Source organism: Maniola hyperantus, chromosome 22 (genome assembly GCF_902806685.2).
Source record: "Maniola hyperantus chromosome 22, iAphHyp1.2, whole genome shotgun sequence".
In the NCBI taxonomy this organism is placed as follows: Eukaryota; Metazoa; Arthropoda; class Insecta; order Lepidoptera; family Nymphalidae; genus Maniola; species Maniola hyperantus.
The window spans coordinates 1,600,770-1,620,382 of record NC_048557.2 but is presented as its reverse complement, the minus strand read 5'-3'; the positions used below and the strand labels follow the sequence as shown (position 1 = coordinate 1,620,382).

At 38.7% G+C, this 19,613-nt stretch overlaps 1 protein-coding gene and 1 non-coding gene across 20 annotated transcripts in view; one reads left to right on the top strand and one right to left on the bottom strand.

The window, feature by feature from the left end:
* rg (A kinase anchor protein rugose) overlaps positions 1 to 19,613 on the top strand; it is a 530,630-nt gene that overhangs the window by 249,368 nt on the left and 261,649 nt on the right. For all 19 annotated transcript variants that reach the window (XM_069506123.1, XM_069506120.1, XM_069506125.1 and 16 more), the window contains exons 4-6: positions 541 to 641; positions 4,790 to 4,885; positions 18,345 to 18,466. In XM_069506123.1, coding sequence (XP_069362224.1) covers positions 541 to 641; positions 4,790 to 4,885; positions 18,345 to 18,466 — 319 coding nt within the window. The remainder of the gene's footprint in view (positions 1 to 540; positions 642 to 4,789; positions 4,886 to 18,344; positions 18,467 to 19,613) is intronic.
* TRNAA-AGC (transfer RNA alanine (anticodon AGC)) lies at positions 6,047 to 6,119 on the bottom strand. The gene has a single exon. It is a non-coding gene; the product is annotated as a tRNA-Ala (tRNA).

Sequence of the window (19,613 nt, the reverse complement as noted above, 5' to 3'; positions counted from 1 at the left end):
TGGTATACGCGGCCAAGACTACCGATTTAGCGACTATTGAGTCTTTTTCGGTACACGTATCTTAGCATGATTCAATAGCGTTCACACTTCAGCTGGTAATCGCCGAACCTTCAGGCTCAGAATGCTTTGAGCCAACACGAGACTTTATGGACAGAAATATTTCCTATTATCAATTTTAACTAAACGTTTTCAGCAAACATAACAAAATGATTTTATTTTATTGACTTATATTATATTACTTCGTAAGGACAGGGCCATTGAACAAGCAAAATGGCACCGATTCATTGGCCCTAAAATGTTTATTTAGCACCAATGCAACCTCAGTGACGTCTGGATTTCAAACGGGTCGTTCACTAGTATCTAAGAGGTGGCGCTGATTTTTTTGGTTCCAAAACCGTGAAATTTTTTGTTTGCTTGGGCATATCTTGTCATTTATATCAATGTTTTATTTGTACAATTTTACTATAGATACGTTAGAGCATTCTTCGGAATACTGTGTAGATATTTTTTAATTAAATAATTATTTCTGCTTGTCTGCAGACCTGCTGATAGAAATGTTGGGCGTGCTGGCGAGCTATAGCGTCACCGTGAAGGAGCTCAAGCAGCTGTTCAACGCCATGAAAGCTGTCAACGGCAAATGGGTAAGAGGACTCTCTTAATATTTGATGACGCCAAAGATGTTAGAAAACTTTACACTCAAGGCGTCGTGATAGGGTGGAAAACTCATATAGGTACGTAAGATAAAAGCAACATTTACTCTTAATGTAAAAACAACTTAAAAGAAAAATATGCGAGGAAGGTGCAGGGTGAGCAAAAGTTTGTAAACGTTGTTCACGTGCGTAGCTACACAAATCTCTAAATAATTCATGAATAGCGCCTTATAGAAACGCTATGTGCTATGTCAGTCTCAAACAAACTTCATCGGTCACATACAAGATCTCAATAACAAACAAGGAGTTTCTTTATGGTTGTTGTGATGGAGACCCTCCGTCTATAAAAATTGAGCTTTGACGCAATCTCATAGGTTTCCTTTGGTGTTTGTCAAATTAAGCTTTTTTTGTGAAAAATGTAAAATTTGCTTTATTTTTAGGGTTCCGTACTTCAAAAGAAAAAAATTATTACTTTGTTGTTCGTCTGTCTGTCCGTCTATCTCTTTTCTCTGTCAAGAAAACCTAAAGGGTACCTACTTCCCGTTGACCTAATTTTAGTTAGTTGTCATGAAATTTGGTAGGTAGCTAGGTCTTATAGCACAAGTAAAGGAAAAAATCCGAAACCGTGAATTTGTGGTTATTTCACAAACAAAATTAAAATGTGTTCATGTACAAGTTAATTTACACTACGCGTTAGAAAATAATGTACATCGGCCTTTAGAATGATATTTCGGCTTTCGGCTATATGACACGGTTTTAATCGGTATCAACGACAGAGACAATACTCTACAAATCCGCTATCTATTTAAAAGGCAAGGTCGATGTATATTTGCATCTAACATTTAGTACACATCACATAATAGATGGTACAGTCCGTCATTAACTTGCAGTGTTCTGCATAAAAGAGTTAGGTGTGTCTTGTACGATGGTACGGAATCCTTCGTGTGCGAGTCCGACTCGCCCTTGACCTGTTTTTTAGTGGACAACGGTAGGATACAGATTCTGCACATTGCACAAAGAGAACTTAGTGACAAATAAAAGTAAAAACAACAAGCGGAAAATGCCTGGCTCGACCAGGCAAACATAAACATAAAGTAACCGTGCTTGTCCGGCCTGAAGGCTAATTACCTTTTATAACGATGCAAATTTAAAGAGCATTCATTCGTACTAATTAAACTTGAAACAGCGACCCGTTTACTTACCCGCAGTATAATATGGTTGAAATGAGAAATGCTTCTTACTTTTCTTAGATAATGCATTTAATTGCTTAACTTCAAAGTATTCCATGAAATAAAATTGACTTTGATTATAATTATCTTAAAAATTTGTGGATTACGTTTTACACAATTGAAGATCTAATAAAGTTTGATTTTCCTTCTATTTTAGTGATAATTACAAGAAAAAACTGACTGATCTATCAAACTACTTGACGAATTGGGCTGAAAATTGATATTCAGATAGCTAACATGACGTAGACATCCACTAAGAAAGGATTTTTAAAATTCAACTCCTGAGGGGGTAAATTAGGAATTTGAAATTTATGTAGTCCACGCGGATGAAGTCGCAGGAATACCTAAGCTAGTTGGTAAATATGTGGTGCAAGCAAAACGTCTGTTGAATTGCAAACCCCTATAAAGTAGTATAAACGCTGACTAGCAGCTGTTTGCATTATTTATCAACAATGAATGCAATGTTTTCGACAGCGGGCTTTCTTGCACCCAATCTCTTCTATTTCCTGCTTCCCTAGTACATGAGGAGACAATGCGGGGGAGGCTGCGGAATTTATCTCGCATCTCCTTGGCCTTGTATGAAGCAGGATTGGTTAAAGAATCTTTGCGAGTTTAACCTTGCTTTTCATATCAAATCATAAATTTCATTGCCTTTATTTACTGAGTGCTGACATAAATTATATAAGGAACACAGAAAAATATTAATAATACAGATAAAGAACAATTAATAACAATTAAGTAGACCTAGGTCTAGGTTTAGGACTAGGACTAGGCCTGACTTATGATTGACACTAGCTGATGCCCGCTACTTCGTACGCGTGTAATTAGGTTTTAAAAATCCCATGGGAACTCTTTGATTTTCCGGGATAAAAAGTAGCCTATGTCACTCTCCAGGTCTATATCTATACCCATGCAAAAAATCACGTCAATCCGTTGCACCGTTGCGACGTGATTGAAGGACAAACCAACAAATCAACAAACCAATAAACCAACAAACAAACACACTTTCGCATTTATAGTAAGGGTACTGATGACCATGTTTTGTTTAGCAAGCAAGTTATATTATGAGCCGGACACACTTATAAACACACAATATATTAAACATGATACAACAGTCAGAATTGCCGCTACTTAATAAGCAATCTACACAAGCGCCTAGACACTAGACACCGATCTTTGTAATTATAGGGATGGGTAACTTACGAACGAAAGATAAAATTGAATTATGACACTTAGGTCCTGTTAATCGATCTTTAGTTCATGCGTTTACAAAATGACTCACCGTATTAGCTACTTAATATTAAGGGTTAGGTATCCGTTTGTTATTTTCGCCCCTTGATACGGATAAGTATGAAGATTCGTCGGCGATTAGTCGCGCGATTGTAGCGATACGGTCGCATTTCGTTTGTGTATTGTATTGTATTAAACGGTACATACCATGATTAATAAGGCGATTTTTAAATGCCGATATTTCGACTCAATTGGATGAGTCGTGGTCACGACTCACTGCAGCACTGCAGTCCCGTCGTGACCACGACTCATGCAACTGAGTCGAAATATCGGCAGTTAAAAATTGCCTAATTATTCGTGGCATGTACCCGTTTTATACAATACGATATGTCGTTAAACCACGAAATAAGCTTAAAATCATTCGATTGTTTAGTATGAGTTTATATAAAGTATTGTAGTTAATTTGAATCAGTGCTAAATTATATTTTGACGATTCAAAAGAACTTGTAAAAGTTTATTTGTATAAAACTATGTTATATTCTATTATATTCTACTATTTAGCTTTAGTATCTTTAGATACGGCGACATTTTCAGTTGCAGTTAAAGTGAGTAAGTATAACACAACTGAAACGAGCGCAATACACTTCAGCCTTCTTTGCATACAGTTTACACGAGCTTTCAACGAGCTTTTGTAAAACACGCGTTAACTGCGCGTTAAAATGTCGCCATGTGCAAAGGCTCTAACGAGTTTGCCTGAAAGAGTTTTCAATTAAACTTTCAATGAGAAATGAAAAGAGGGATGTGTATTTTGGCTCAATAGATCCTCATTCCTTTCCAGTGAACCAATTTTTCCACCTCTACTCCGCAATATAGTAATGAATAGAGACTCATTACGCCCGTATAATTTCCCCTTAAGTAGTGCCTCGGAAGAAACATAATGGCCTACAACCAATTTCCTTAATTGCCACCCGTAATACTAGGTTAGTAATTGGTGGAGGAATAAAATGTAGTATTCTCTTGGGTATATTTTACGACTTCATACAAGGGTTTTGATTTGACAACCGCTACGGAACAGTGATAATTTTATATGGAGGAGGTGCTGGGTTGTATTAGCCAAGTCATCATGGGAATTTATAATTTCAAATTGGCTCAGGTCTGGTCTGGTGGGAGGTTTTGGCTGTGATTAGTTGACACCTACCGGCAAAACTTAGTCGCTGAGCGATATATTAGCGTTCAGGTTCATACTGCGTAGAAACCGGTCAGGGAGGGGTACGGGATTCATAACTTACCCCTCACCAGGCTAGCTCGCTCCTATCATAGACGGCATCGTCACTTACCATCAGCCAGGGTATAGCCTCCACTGAACTGATAGTAGGTATAGGCGAATTAAATCTGACTCTGACTGAATGCAACCCAGAATGCTTGCAAAGTCGGTGAGGAGACAGGACGATTTTTGATGTGAGTTTCGTCGACCTTTACAAAACTCATCGCACACCCGACAACTCTGCGTTTTTTGCGGCATTCTAATGTAGTTAATCTAATTGTGTGCATCTTGTATTGCGTTTGGCGCGCACAGCACTTGCAGCGCAAACTACACGTGTGTCTTGTTCATACTATGCGATTAGGAAAATAATTAGCTATTGCAATGCAGTTGATGTTAATAAGATGGTTTTGTTTCAGCCACGACATTCGGCGAAGCTTCTCAACGTGCTTCGACAGATGCCGCACAGGAACGGTCCCGATGTTTTCTTCAGTTTTCCCGGCAGGAAAGGATCGGTAAGTCTTGACACTTATAATTACTTAATTATCTAAACAAAACAACTTATACTAGGTTCAAATGTTATTTGTTCGGTCATGTAAAAATTCGTCACACATAATTCGCACAATCATTTTTGTGCAATCTACAATTTATATTTCAGTATCTAAAACTTTCACTGTTTATTTAATTGGCCTAGGATTAATACTGTTTTGTTTAGCTTCATACAAAATATACACAAAGTGTTCGTGCAAGTGCGGCTTGTTCGGCGCGATTAGATATGCGGCCATTTTAAGCGAAATGATTACAATTGTATTAAACACTAGCCTATGCTTGCCACTTCGTCCGCGTTAACTACACAAATTTCAAATCCCTATTTTACTCCTTTACAGGTTGAAATTTCAGAAATCCTTTCTTAGCGGATGTCTGCATGCCAAATTTCAGCCCAATCCGTCCATTAGCTTGAGCTGTGCGTTGATATATCAGTCAGTCAGTCAGCTTTTCCTTTTAAAAATATAGATTAGAAAATATTAGGCTACAATATTTGTATCTTACTTTTTTTACATGTTAGGTTACTCTCAATTCTTTCTTTCGTTCTAGAAAAAGCTTTGTTTTCTCATAGCAATTGTGTCGAGTGGCGAACGCAACCTGATACTTATAAACAAACAGGCAATTAAACAACGATCGCGCTGTAACATAGCTAATTGGAGTGGCGACTAATGAGCAATGAAACCTTGTTATGTTATAGTACCCTGGTATACTTGATGCTATCGAATGGTAGTTTTTAATAATCATACCTATTGTGTCAATGTAGATTTGTACTATATGCTCTATTAAACCTATCAATACCTACTGTACAAACTTTATAAAACCAAGGACTTAACAAAACGCATTCCCTATAAGTATTTAACGTTAATCTTACAATATATTGGCCTTATGGCCGTATGGCCTTTAAAGTAGTCTACTAATGGTAGTAATTATACATTTATGGTCTACTTTAGGTTTGTTTTTCATTTTCTTGTGATATTTGATGGGTATGCTACATGTTACTTTCAAAGCACTTTCAAGATTTTCTTAGTGCCGGCATGTTTGCACTTCTGCTAGTTATTTTTCTTTCGGAGATTTTAAATAGGTAATCTTACCACCAAAAATAATATTAAATTTAAAAAAAAACGTTTCATTGGAGGCGCCGGGTATCGATCCCGGTACCTCTCGCATGCTAAGCGAGCGCTCTACCATCTGAGCTACGCCCCCGTTGTGTTAAATGGTTAAATTATTGAGCACTGTAAATGTTTAAAAAAAACAAACCTATCCATACTAATATTATAAATGCGAAAGCGTGTCTGTCTGTCTGTCTGTCTGCTAGCTTTTCACGGCTCAACCGTTCCACCGATTTTGACGAAATTTGGGGGTAAAATAGGGGTTTGAAATTTGTGCAGTCCACGCGGACGAAGTCGTGAGCATAGGCCAGTTGAATTATATGTGCTGATATTGCATGTATCAGTTTTGCAATCATGAGCGCCTTCTGCTGAGAATTCAATATCGGCGTACGGGGACATCGACCGACCTACGCAAGCAATACCTACTATTGCTATTGCGAAAACAAATAACCAGCTCCTAGTGCCATACTCGGAGAATTTCTTCATTATTTGGTTCTAAGAAGATATTTTTACTCCTGGAAGAAAGCTTGGCCTTTGTGCTTGCCTAGGTTGATATTTTTTTTTAATTTATAGACTAGCGCTTGGCTGCAATCAGACCTGTGTGGTAAGTGATGATGCAGCCTAAGATGGAGCGCGCTTGCCTAGAAGATGCCTATTCACTCTAGTCTTGAAGGTACCTACCCATATTATAATTGGAGGGAAAAACTGATGCTGGAAGGGTGTTCCAAATCTCAGCGGTTCCAATACGAAGTCGCGAGCAAAAGCTTGTACAATTGCCGGCAAGAAATACTGTACATTGACCTTTAGAATTAGATTTCGGCTTGTCTCTGTCACTCATACCTATGTGTGGGTTTGGTGGTCTCAACGACAGAGACATCGTTCTACGAAACCGTTAACTCTTACTTAAGGTCGGTGTACAATATTTCTTGGCGGGTACTGTAATTTATAAATGTGCGATTATGGTTTTATGCGGAAACCGGTCACATAAAAGTTACTAAAAGATTTGATATAAAAACGTTGGTATCTACTTTCTGCTCTATTATACTATCTACTCTTGGCTGAGATTTATGGCCTTTGTAGAAGACTGCTAGCAAGTATCTTTGAAGTGTGGTATAAATTTCGAATGATAAGAAAAACGGTTTATCAGAGCAACTTTACAGTACCTATACTTACTGAAAAAATATTTAATCGTGTTCTAAAATAAAATCTGAATTGGGTAAAATTATCCGAAAACCCTAGAGACAAAAAGGTATTGGCAATTTCAGAGCGTTTCCATCGAAACTAAAAAGTACTTGTAACTATTTCATAAAAGAGCTATTACCGAAGAGATATTAGGGATTCTCGCGAATCGGAATGGCTGGGGTGAAATTAAATTCGATTCGCATCCCTGCAAAACTTGGCCCATCGTGGTTTTGTATCAAAATTTCAATCTACCCGCTATGGTTGTAGTTTTAAATGGTGCTGAAAACTTTACACATTAGGTTTTATTTGAAAGAGAGATTTCCACGGCTAAGCCTATCAGTAGGCGAAATAACTGTAAAATTTCAATTTTTTTTGTAGATGATACTAGAATAGCCAACTGAGAATAAAGCTGTGATATCCTAGTGGTTAGGACGTCCGCCTTCCGATCGGAGGCTGGGATTTGATCCCGGGCACGCACCTCTTAACTCTTCGGAGGTATGGTAATTAAATATCTCTTGCTTTAAGGGTGAAGGAAAACATCATGAGGAAACCTGCATGTCTGAGAGTTGTTCATAATGTACTCAAAGGTGTATAAAGTCTGCCAATCCGCACTTGACCAGCGTTGTAGATTATGGTCAAAAACCTCTCTGACAGGAGATCTGTTTTCTGTAGTGAGCCGGCTATGGGTTGATGACGATAATGTAGGGTGAGCACAAGTTTTTGTATCTGAATCTGAAGTAAAGTAATCTTATCGAGTGACGTTAACTCCCTGGACTATTTTGGAAACCGATTTTCTTGCAGTGGGGTACATTAGAAGTGGGGTATTCCCACAGAGAATTCGAGTACCCCATGTAGGATTGTAGGGTGACCCCCATAACCAACCTGCTCACGTTTAAATAGTACTTCTGTTCCCGCATGACTGACCGATCAAAAAGGCGTGACAGTTTTCTTCAGTGAAAGAGTTTTTAGAACCGGTACCCGTAGTACAAGATTTTACGTCTCACCAAACCAAACTAAATTCGAGAGTCGAAATACTTCCGCGTTACAGTAAACTGGATCTTAAGTGCCTTGTTTTAAAGCTCAAGTTTGTCTACACTTCTACAGCCAGCGCTCCAAGCGGAAACATTGCGAAATTAAAATCAGTGGTATTGAATATTTGACTTTAATTCAAGGCTGTTTAGATCCATTTTACTGTAACGCGGAAGTATTTCGACTCTCGAATTTGGTTTGGTTTGGTGAGACGTAAAATCTTGTACTACGGGTACAGATCATTAGTTCCGAAGATTACTTTTTCCCTCGGCCACTGCATCCAAACTTACAAACTTTACCTGTTTATTATATTAGTGTAGATTAAAAATACTATCTTAAGTTTAAAGTAGTTAAAAAAAAGGCGTCTGTAATTTTGTGCTATCTGTAAATGTGTGCAAGATTGATTGTCGCCGAGACAAAAATTGCCCGGGTGCTCAAGCCTTTAGGATTTTTTTTTACACTAAAAATATTTTATTTTACATCGAAAAATTCGTTCGTACTTTTCACATGAAATAAGTTTGTAGTTTGTATTTGTGTGTACGGAAAATAAACTTGCTCGTATTATTCGGATATCGAGTTTGTAATAAACCAGCAATAGGGTTGTTCCTGAAAATAGAGAACACGCCAACCTCCCAGCAACTTTGTAACGAGGTGGAGTTTTGTTCGAATTGTGTAGGATTTTTGTAAATCCACTAACCGCGGGCAATGTTTTTGCTTGAAATGTATAGACATTCAGAAAAAAAAAATACCTTTCCCTGCTTATGTTTCAAATGTTGTTTTCACGTTTTCCCTTGGGCCTTGTCTCTGTCGTGACCACTGAATTACATAATGACCGCGTAACGTCGATTTCGAGTAGGTAAATAAAATAAAATAAATGAAAATAGCCTTTATTTCTCTCTGAGTGCCTCGCGGCAAAAGCCTCCTCCAACTGTCGCCAGTTCTTCCGGTCCTGTGCCACCCTTCTCCAGAATAGACCAGCTGTTAGTTTCGGCTCGTCTTCCCAACGTCTTTGCTGACCTGTTGGCAAGTGATAATGCAGCCTAAGATGGAGCGCGCGTGCTTAGAAGATACTTATTCATTCTTGACTTGCTTTGAAATTAAACTGTACCGGTATGCAATCTAAATCCTAGTGAACATACTACAGGTACAGACATCACATGCAGTTCAACTAGTTTATTATATGTATAGGTAGGCATAGTGTTCGCAAAATAGATAGGTAAGTAAGTAGTCCTGTCTTATTACGAGACGTAACTAAAACAGCTTTTAGCAGGGCTTTATGTCCTTGGCTGTACCTGCGCAGACCATCAGTTTGCAACTTCAGTTTGGACTACTTGTTTTGCGAGTACTGGTTTAATGAAATGGTTTTGCTTTTGATTCTAAAAATAAAATTTCCACGTATAAACCTCGACCGCGATCGAGTTAGCAATAAACTCGCAATATCTGGGAAGCTCGGCAACCGGCGCACAACTTTGTAACGAGTCGAGTTTGATTCGCATTGTGCTTGAATCTAATAAGTTCCCGAGAAGGGAAAGCCACCTGCGAGCTTTCAGATAATAATATCCATATTGTTACCAACTAGCACTTGCTTTTGGGTTTGCTTGCACGGGGTAAATTGAACACTTGAATAGAGCAACCGCTGAGTTGCTTGCTGGTTCTTCTCGGTAGGAACGGCATACCGAACCAGTTGGTAAATTATTTTGATGACTCAAAAGTACTTGTAAAAGTTTATTTAAATACTAGCGACGCACGTACTGGTACGGTTCGCACGGGTAGCTTAAGCGTTCGTAGGGATTTTAATTTTTTTTGAAAATAAAATCTAGCCTATGTCAAACCTTTCCTCTTTGTAATATAAGTATAGATAAATCTGTTAAATTCTAATTTATACCGGTCTAGCTGATTATATCTGCGACTTAGTAGGTAGGTTAGGTAGGTTTTGTAAAAAAATCCCGTGGGAACTCTTTGATTTTCCGGATTAAAAAATAGCTTATGTCACTTCAAGTTTATAAATAGTTATATATCCATGAAAATTGCCTTGATTTGATTTGCTTTTGATTTTTTACCTGCTTATAATGTCAAATCCTAACGAAGTACTAATTTTATCTCATCTATTATATCAGAATTTATGAAATATGCACGCTCAGAAAACAAAATTGCACGTAGATTATTTTAAATATTATAAAATTCACTCTTCTTCTAAATGTAGCTCGGTTAATGTTATTATTTTTTTGTAGCGCTTGGAATCTGTGCAACGCATATTACCTACATACATTTAGATTTTAAAACTTGAACCACTAAAATGTTTAAATTTTAATATAATATGAATTTTTTTTCAACACTTGTGCATTTTACGAGCTAATAAATATTATCTCATAACTAAACAAAACTGAAGAACCTGCATATTTATAGAATGGAAAGTAAACAGTTAAAAGGAAACATTGATTTTTCGTACCTCTGAAATCCTCCTTTGTACCTAAAAAGGATTTTCTCCTGACGATTCCTGGTTTCTAAATTAGCTCAGATCTAGTATGGTGGGACCACGAGTGTACGCTACGGCTGTGACTAGTTACCACCCTAACCACAAAGCCTTGCCGCCTCGCTCTAACATTCCGTTACAAGGCCGCATAGAAATTGATTAGGGATTATATCTATGGGCTTAAGCAGTGTAAGTGCGTTTGGACCATTAGGCTGAGATCTATAGACCGCAGCTACTTACATCGACATTCGACTTTGCTAAGACTTTACTTAGAGTTCAAATTAGATAAATTTAAGCCGGAGACAATCTGTCTCATTTCAGCTAAATCTTCAGTCTCAGCAAAGTACGCTCTACTGATCTTAGCATTTCTGCATTATCGCTTCAGTGAGGTCGCAGGCAAACAACAAATAAGATTTATCAACAATGTTTAAAAAAAGTTATCGTACCCTGCCTGTTCAGTCCTACCGTTACCTTAAAAGATTTTTCTCTCGCCGTCCGAGGCGTGAACTAATTAAAACTCGCCCTAAGCGCCGTAATATAGGGGTTGATTTATAGTACAACAGGGATCTACCGCGCCCTAAATGTTACTAATTAAAACATTTCGATAATGGATTCCGATCCGAGGTCGGCCTTTTAAATCTACTTCGAGTTCACCAAAATCTAGTATTAAATATTTCATTTTTAGGGTTCGGTACCCGAAGGGTGCCAATGGGATCCTGTTACTAAGCGGGCTGTGTATCTCGTGAACCGTATAGGTAGATAGTTGAAATTTTCACAGAATATGTATTTCTAGTCAAAAATTAAAACTGATAAAACTCACCTACACGTGACTGATTTTTCCTCTTTTTGTTTGTTTGAAAGCAAACAATATAAAATGAACAACTAGAGATGTTTGAAGAATCAATACCAAGGGAGCAGGACATTCTGAGAACATCGTTGTTCCGGGTCCTTATTGGCAATTCTTATTCAAATATGGCCGGCCGAAGTAATCCGTGACACACTGGGCTCTTTCATACTCTCCTTTATTCAGGGATCCGTGAAAATAACCATTTTCTATAGTTTGTATAGGATCACTTGAAAACTAGATTAGTATTTGTAAAATTTTATTTGATGTGCTTATAACTTGACACTGAACAGTTTTCTGCTGGTCGATTGTGGTAAAATTGCATTAATCATTATTACAATCTCAGTTGTGATTGGCTAAATTTATGGTATTCTTGTTGCAACAATGCATTGTAGCCAATATTGAGCAAGCGTCAACCAATCAAAAGTGTTTGCGGTTGCGACTATTATAATATTATAATAGACATGACATTTTATTAATTTAGAGGTGATGTTATTTCATAATATAATTACTCTGTGTAACTTAGTAACCATCGATATAAATGACAAGATAAGCCCAAGCGAACAAAATTTTTCACGGTATTTGAACCAAATAAATCAGGGCCACCTCTTAGATACTAATGAACGACCCGTTTGAAATACAGACGTCACAGAGGTTGCATTGGTGCTAAAGCACCAATGAGTCGGTGCCATTTTGTTTGTTAAATGGGCCTGTCCATACGAAGTAATATATATAAGTCAATGTAAGTAACATTGAATTACTACATTGTTACATTATTTCCAATTTTCCTTATATACATTTTTCCAATGCTTACAATGTTTGTACCATAGCAATAACATAGTAAATTTTGTATCGCAGTATCATAAATCAAGCACGTTATACGGAACCCTTTTTACGCAATCGCATAAATAGCATACACGTGTTGGATTTTCCTTTATTTATCGTTTACCCGGTATGCCTCCATTTTTCTCTGTCCAGCCATCTTACGTATCTCTCAAGATCTGACGGTCAACTGACGCATCTTATCTCCAGCTCAGAATACATTATAGTCTCCAGGAGGAATATCAGTCGCATAAAGTTTTACTTTGAAATACCCCCCACTAGGTGGACGGACGACATCAGACGAGTCGCAGGGGGTCGCTGGATTCAGGCGCCGCCGCAAGACCGTGGCGTGTGGAAGTCCCTACAAGAGACCTATGTCTAGCAGTGGACGTCTATTGGTTGATGGTGATGATGATGATGAAAGTTTTACTAACCCGGTTTCAATCTTTGTTCAGTGTGCACTGTTATTTCTTCATCATCATGATCAACGCATCGCCGGCTCACTGCAGAGCACCGGTCTCCTCTCAGAGTGAGAAGAGTTTACCCATATTCTTCCACGCTGGCCATGTGCGGATTGGTAGACTTCACACACCTTTGAGGACATTATGGAGAACTCTCAGCCATGCAGGTTTCGTCACGATGTTTTCCTTCACAGTTAAGCAAGTGATATTTAATTACTTAAAACGCGCATAACTCCGAAAAGTTAGAGGCGCGTGCCCGGGATCGAACCCCCCCGACCTTCGATTAGAAGGTGGACGTTCACGTGGAGTACGTAACCGCCGCGCGCCGTAACTAGGCATATTGAAAATGCCTGTCGTTCAAGGAAAAAGAAGTGGACAATAATCTAGGTTTGAAATACAACGAGTTTTTTACTCGTGCAATATAAATTTAATGATATTGGAGTCACGAGTCGCCGGAAGATATTATCTTCAGAGTCGGAACTCAATATTTCCAATGAAAAATGGCAAAATCTTTAGGTATCACAATAACATTGCGAGCAGTTTAAACTGTTGAAACATGGGAAGTGGTTTTTGATGAGTTTCGAACGGAATGATCTGATCCTTTAGTACGAATTCGCAAAAATTCGACAACGTTGATCGATTTCCAGAATCGGGACACTGTACCCTCAGAGAAAATGAGCCTAAAAGTCCCTGTTATAAAATCATTTATTCAGCACTACCGATTTATAGTTGTTTTGGGTAGAGTGTAGATGAAAAGGCGGACTCCACCCTTTACACAAGGAAGTGAAGTCACCTCACCAGTCGATATGCAGCGCCTGCACTCCCACTGCTAAACGTGCAGGAAAAGCCAGCCACCAAACAAGCAATACGCACCACCATCACGTAAGGTCTATCTCCTGAGGATGTTCCAGTGTCGGAGCAAAACGTGCGTAGAGTGTGTTTTGGGATTTGTGGGGTGCGTGTTGCTTGTTTGGTGACTGGCTTTTCCTGCATGTTTAGCAGTGGGAGGGCGGGCAGTGCATGTTGCATGCTGCACCATACAGATTTCATCTGTTTCAGTGGATTATAGCAAATTAAGCTTTTGGTTCCTTGTCTATTAAAGTTATCGAGAAAACTCGTACTAAGCCTGCGCTTCATTACTACTTGAGCTGGAGGGTCATTACGACGGTCCGCGTCGAAACATCTCTGTATTTCACTGAGATTTACTTAAATCGAGAAAAAGCCACCGTGATTTTTCCCGAATGATATTTCCACGCTAATGACTGTTTATTGCATTTTCTTCGATTTATACTTATCTTGTCCTAAGAGGGAATAAATTGGGATTTGCGGATCTAAGGAATTCTTTCGTTTTATCGTGGAACCAGTCAGATTAAAATTACAATAAGATTGAGCTTCTATTAAGACTTTCTTTCTATAAGAGATATGCCTACTTTATAATATAGCTTACGCATACAGACATAGTGAAGTGTAGACTAGTATTTCTAATAACCATTTAAACTCAGCTTTATGGACTTTGACATATATAGCTGAATTAACATACTGAAAATTAAATGCGGCGGTTTTCAAAGGAGACGCCTTTGTAAAAAGAAAAATTAGTTTATATTCTAAAAATTTATTAGATGGATATGGGACATTTACCGAGTCATATGGAGCCGCTGGATCCAGGCGGCGCTAAACCGTGACATGTGGAAGTCCCTACATGAGACCTATGTCCAGCAGTGGACGTGCCTGGTTAACGACAACGACGAATTTTGCCTTGCAATAAAAGCAAATCTGCCCCAACTTATATGAGACAGGAAGGAATAAGCATTGAGATAAAGTATCCATACCCCAAGGGGAGCCGTCCCACTATTTATTCGTATAGTGAGGGATAATGGATCGAGTGGCATTTAATCTTCCCCGGGGAACCTCTTATCGGAGATATATAGCATCTCTTAGATACATATACCTTCTAGACATAAACGTTGACGTATTCTAACAGATTTTATAGAAAATGAAAATAAGCGATGCTGTTTTTAGCAGGGAACGTAGTAAATAATAAATTTCTTTAGGTTTTATCAATCTAGAAGATTTTATTTATAAGAAAAAACTGTTCTTTTCCGGAAGAAACTTAGAACCCTCACCATCTGGGTGTCTGGTGCACTTCGACCGTCCGCTGCGCCAGATCCTTCTTTCCACGCACGTGCAAACTGTGGAACCAACTCCCATCGGCGGTATGCTTTGATGTTAAGTTTTGGTGGTAAGTTTTGTATGCTTTGATGATGGCGGTGGCGCGAGGCGCATTGGACGCCCCTGGTCACGTGAATTGCTGATGTATTACAAACAGTATGTCAAACTACACATAGATTACTTTAAGTACATAGTTATTATAAAGAATTTGGACCCACTCTACTCCTAGAGTATGCATTGGACCTTACGTTACTTGCTAACTTCTATATATTTTTTACGATACAAGTTAGCTCTTAACCGCGATCTCACCTGATGGTAAGTAATGTTGCCGTCTAAGATGGAAGCGAGCTTACTCGGAAGGGGTATAGTGGTTTCATTAAACCCATACTCACTTAAAAAAAAATGGACTCACTTAAAACTATTTCTAGAACATTATTCCAACAAAGTAGGTATGCGTGTCAACAGAAAAAGAAGCCTTCAAGCGTTGCCTTTGTGTTGGTACATCACAGGCTGCTTTATGCAGTCAAACAAAATATGCGCGAGGGAAAATTGCTTCAAGTTTCTTTTGTATCGGAACTTTCATATTTTTAAAAAAAATTCACTGAATGGTTTTTTTTTGCAAGATTTACTGACCACAATAATTATTATGCCTACACTACACATGGTGCATGAAACCTACCTAACCCACGCATGTTATGTGCGCGGGTAGGAATTTATAGGAAAGTATAGATAAGTAGTTTATATTCTTAGATGTATCAGATCTTTTTATAGTCACTGCTTTCTCATAACTTTATAACTAAACTTTGCATCAGTTAAAAAATATACTTACTGCAAATATTTTTCTAAAAGAGATCCGTAGCTAGCTACGGATCTCTTTTTTTCGTGCGACGTTTGAATTCATGAGTAAATTTTGAAGAGCAAGATATTTTTGTGCAAATGTAGCAATGTTTTAAAAGCGATATGAAATGTGAACATAAACATTTGCGGTCTCATATTATATTTCACGCACGAGACTGCCATATTTCGCTTTCCACTGATAAAGCCGTGTAAATATCCTTTTAACATAAATTTTCGTCAAAAATAAAAAATGGGGTTAACGTGCCTTCCACCCAATATGCGAGGCGTTTGGCCAAGAACATATTTCACTACAGACGAGTTATGTTAGCACCCATTGGTCCGATTCGGTTGCGTTCGCTACAACGTTTCGTTTATGCATTCCTGGTACATTTCTTGCATATTTATAATTTTATTTGAACTTTGGGAGCTCGTACCTTCTTCCGAGGCAACGAACGACAATAACAGACGCAAATAGGTCAGCTGTGTTCAAGTCACGCCTTCGTCCGCCTGGTATTTAGATTTTTTAATTGGGGATTCTTAATATTATCTAGGTTCTTTCATTAACGTAGGTCGTAGACTCCACCACATTACTTTGTCTCTAGTCTATATTAATGAGAGAACCTACTTGCGAAATGTCTAGTTTCTAGACTTAGCGATTTGACCTGTACGTGGAAAGACTAAATCTTAACTTTGTTCGCTCTACACTGACTTTTCAACTTTGAACTTCGTGTAATACTGGCTAGAGGATGAAACCTTGAGCGTTTAGCTTCTCTGGTAACTAGTATAACTATTGCTTAAAAAACGTCCAAGCTTTCTTCAATTCGTTTGGCTGTCGAGTCTCGATAGAAAATTAGGCTTTCATCTGATGAAAAAAACGATAAAGAAAAGCTCAGGCAATAGCTGTTGCCAATGGTGGTCGACCTAATTGATGTTTCTGATACTGTTATTAAGATTAATACCTAATACAAAAAGTCAACATTAACCTACCTAGTCTACACTTACCCCAGAATGACATAACCTTCACCGTACTCGTAATATGAAAACATCTGTACATACTCGTAATATCACTGATATTATACCGATAGTAACCGCCAAATCCCAAATAACGCTGGAAAACTTATTTCACCAGAGAAAGGCATCCCAAAGCCCCGGGAATCTCTTGTAAAGAATCCTTTTCGCCTATATCGTATCAATAAATCTGCATACGTTTCCCTTTTGCGATCCCGAAACTTGGATTTCCTTTAGTTGTCCGATTTATTTGACGTCGCTTGCTTTATGTAGGTATAGAATGTTATGGAAATATTATATCGTATATTGAAATTTGAAATTATTACACAATGGAGGGCGATCTTAATAATAAGTTTATGGAGATATTTTTATCGATATTTAAGAAACTATAATGTAGCAATTATCCAAAAACTAGCTCATGCCCGCGACTTCATCCGCGTGGATTTACATTTTTCAAAATCCTGCGGGAACTCTTTGATTTTCCGGATAAAAAGTAGCTTATGTATTAATCCAGGGTATAATCTATCTCCATTTCAAATTTCATCCAAATCCGTTCAGCCGTTTTTGCGTGATTGAGTAACAAACATCCAAACATCCACACTTTCACATTTATAATATTAGTAGGATTAGGATTACCGAGAGTTACTATTTTCTGAAACGGGGAAAAGTAGGTACTTGTGGAAACTGCCGTGAACTTACTCGTAGTCAAACTCACATCTTTAAGAAAATCAAAGAGCCAACGTAGGTCGTCACTCGGAAGCTCAATTTAGTATGCGTTCTGAGCATTGTTTTAACAGTGATAAGGAAAAACATCGTAAGAACTATGGCTGAAACTCTTCTCATTCCGAGAGGGAAGTTAGAACCCATTGTCGGTAGTGAATCGGCTTATGGGTTAAGATAAATAAATCTTACATACGTACTACGTAAGGTCGAGATGGTAATCGGGGAGGGGACGCCCTGCACCGTCCCCGCGCTCACGTGCACTCGGGGTATAATGCAGGGCGTCCCCTGCTTCATACCCCGATTTCCATCTTAATAAGTAATCTGCATGGTATAAAATTCAAAGTCCTGACTTGACCTGACACAGCCTAAACCGCTGGTTCTAAGGAGGTTGTGTTCTTTGTAAAGAATAGGTATCCACTAAGAAAGGATTTTTCCAAATTCCACCCCTACGGCTGCCGGTACACCGGTGCGTAGCAGAGAGGAACGGAGTGGAGCTGTGCAAATATTAACCAATAGAATTGCATAAAACTCCCGCTCACAAACACAAAACACAGTCCGCAACTCCGCTCCATATTACTTTCTCGTTCCGCTCCGCTACCTACTCTGTGTCTGTTGGCAGATACAGTCCGCAACTCCGCTCAACATCACTTTCTCGCTCCGCTTCGCTACCTAGCGCCGCACTGGAAATGCAGTTTATGTAGTCAATGCGGACGAAGTCGCGAGCATAAGCTAGTTAGGTATATTGTAGTGAAATGTGTTTTGTTGTCGCAGGCGATAGTGCTGCCGCCGCTCGCCCGGTGGCCCTACGAGAGCGGGTTCACATTCACCACGTGGTTTCGCCTCGACCCCATCAACTCGGTCAACATCGAGAGGGAAAAGCCGTACCTATACTGGTAAATGTTGTTTTTATGCATCTTCTTAATAACTTATCAGCTTTTTAAACGTTGCCGTAAACAAAGCCGGGTAAAGTGCGGTGCACGTGGGTGCGTTTGGGCCGTTATTCTAAAGTAAATATGGCTTTTGAGTTGTTAACAAGAAAAACGCTGCGACTCGCCTCTGCTGGTGTGCGTTGTGCCTAAGAGCCTTGTTCATATTAGCCCAACAATCTCGCCCAATTTATTTTATAGAGGTTTATAGAGATGCTTGGCTTATATTATAATATTTGCGTGTGGCCAGTACTAACTCTACTGTATGAAAAACACTAACAAACGTGACAAACGGCTACCTTTGTCAGTTTTGAAAACAAACCTTATGAAAACAGCATTTACTTTGCCAGCACTAGCCCAACGCATTCGGCCATTGTATACCTACTGGAGCCTTTTGTACTAATTTTACCGAAAAAATAACAAAAAAACGAGATTACAGAAAATTGTAGCACAAATAAGTTAAAACGTTTATATTTATTTGGTACTGTATCAAAATAAACATATAAGTAGAGCAGAACGGTTTAGATTGTGACTTTATCATGATACGATTTTTTATTTCATCAAAATTTATCAGCTTTGTTATTATGGCAGAGATGGTTCCTTAAACATCTAGTACAGCATTAAGATGAAGCATCTTCTCTAATATCGGTAAACTTTCAAAATGAACCTAGTATTTATGGGAGTAGGGTACAATATCGCACACAAAGCGAATATAAAGCGGTTAACGAAGATGAACGTTAACTCAAGAGAGCTTTTAGGCTAAAAGTATTGTTGGTAATGTTGACGAATAGTGAGATAACTTGCTGTTGAGAGCGTGTATTAATAACTTAAACGAAATACGGATAACTTATGTATCGTATACAATGGAGCAGCCTCGACTTAAGGAAAACTGGGACGCCAGGTGTCATTATTCGGTGCGTCTAATCCGTGACAGGTAGAGATGGCTATCATGGTATGGGGCGGGGGGACGCCCCGCACACCTACACGTTACTCGCGCTCGCCCGCGCTGTGTTAGTGCGGGTGTGTGCGGCGTTCCCTCCCCGATTGCCATCTCGACCTGTCGCGTACTATAGGTATGCGTTGAGCTACGCATACACGCTTGTGTAACTTTTCA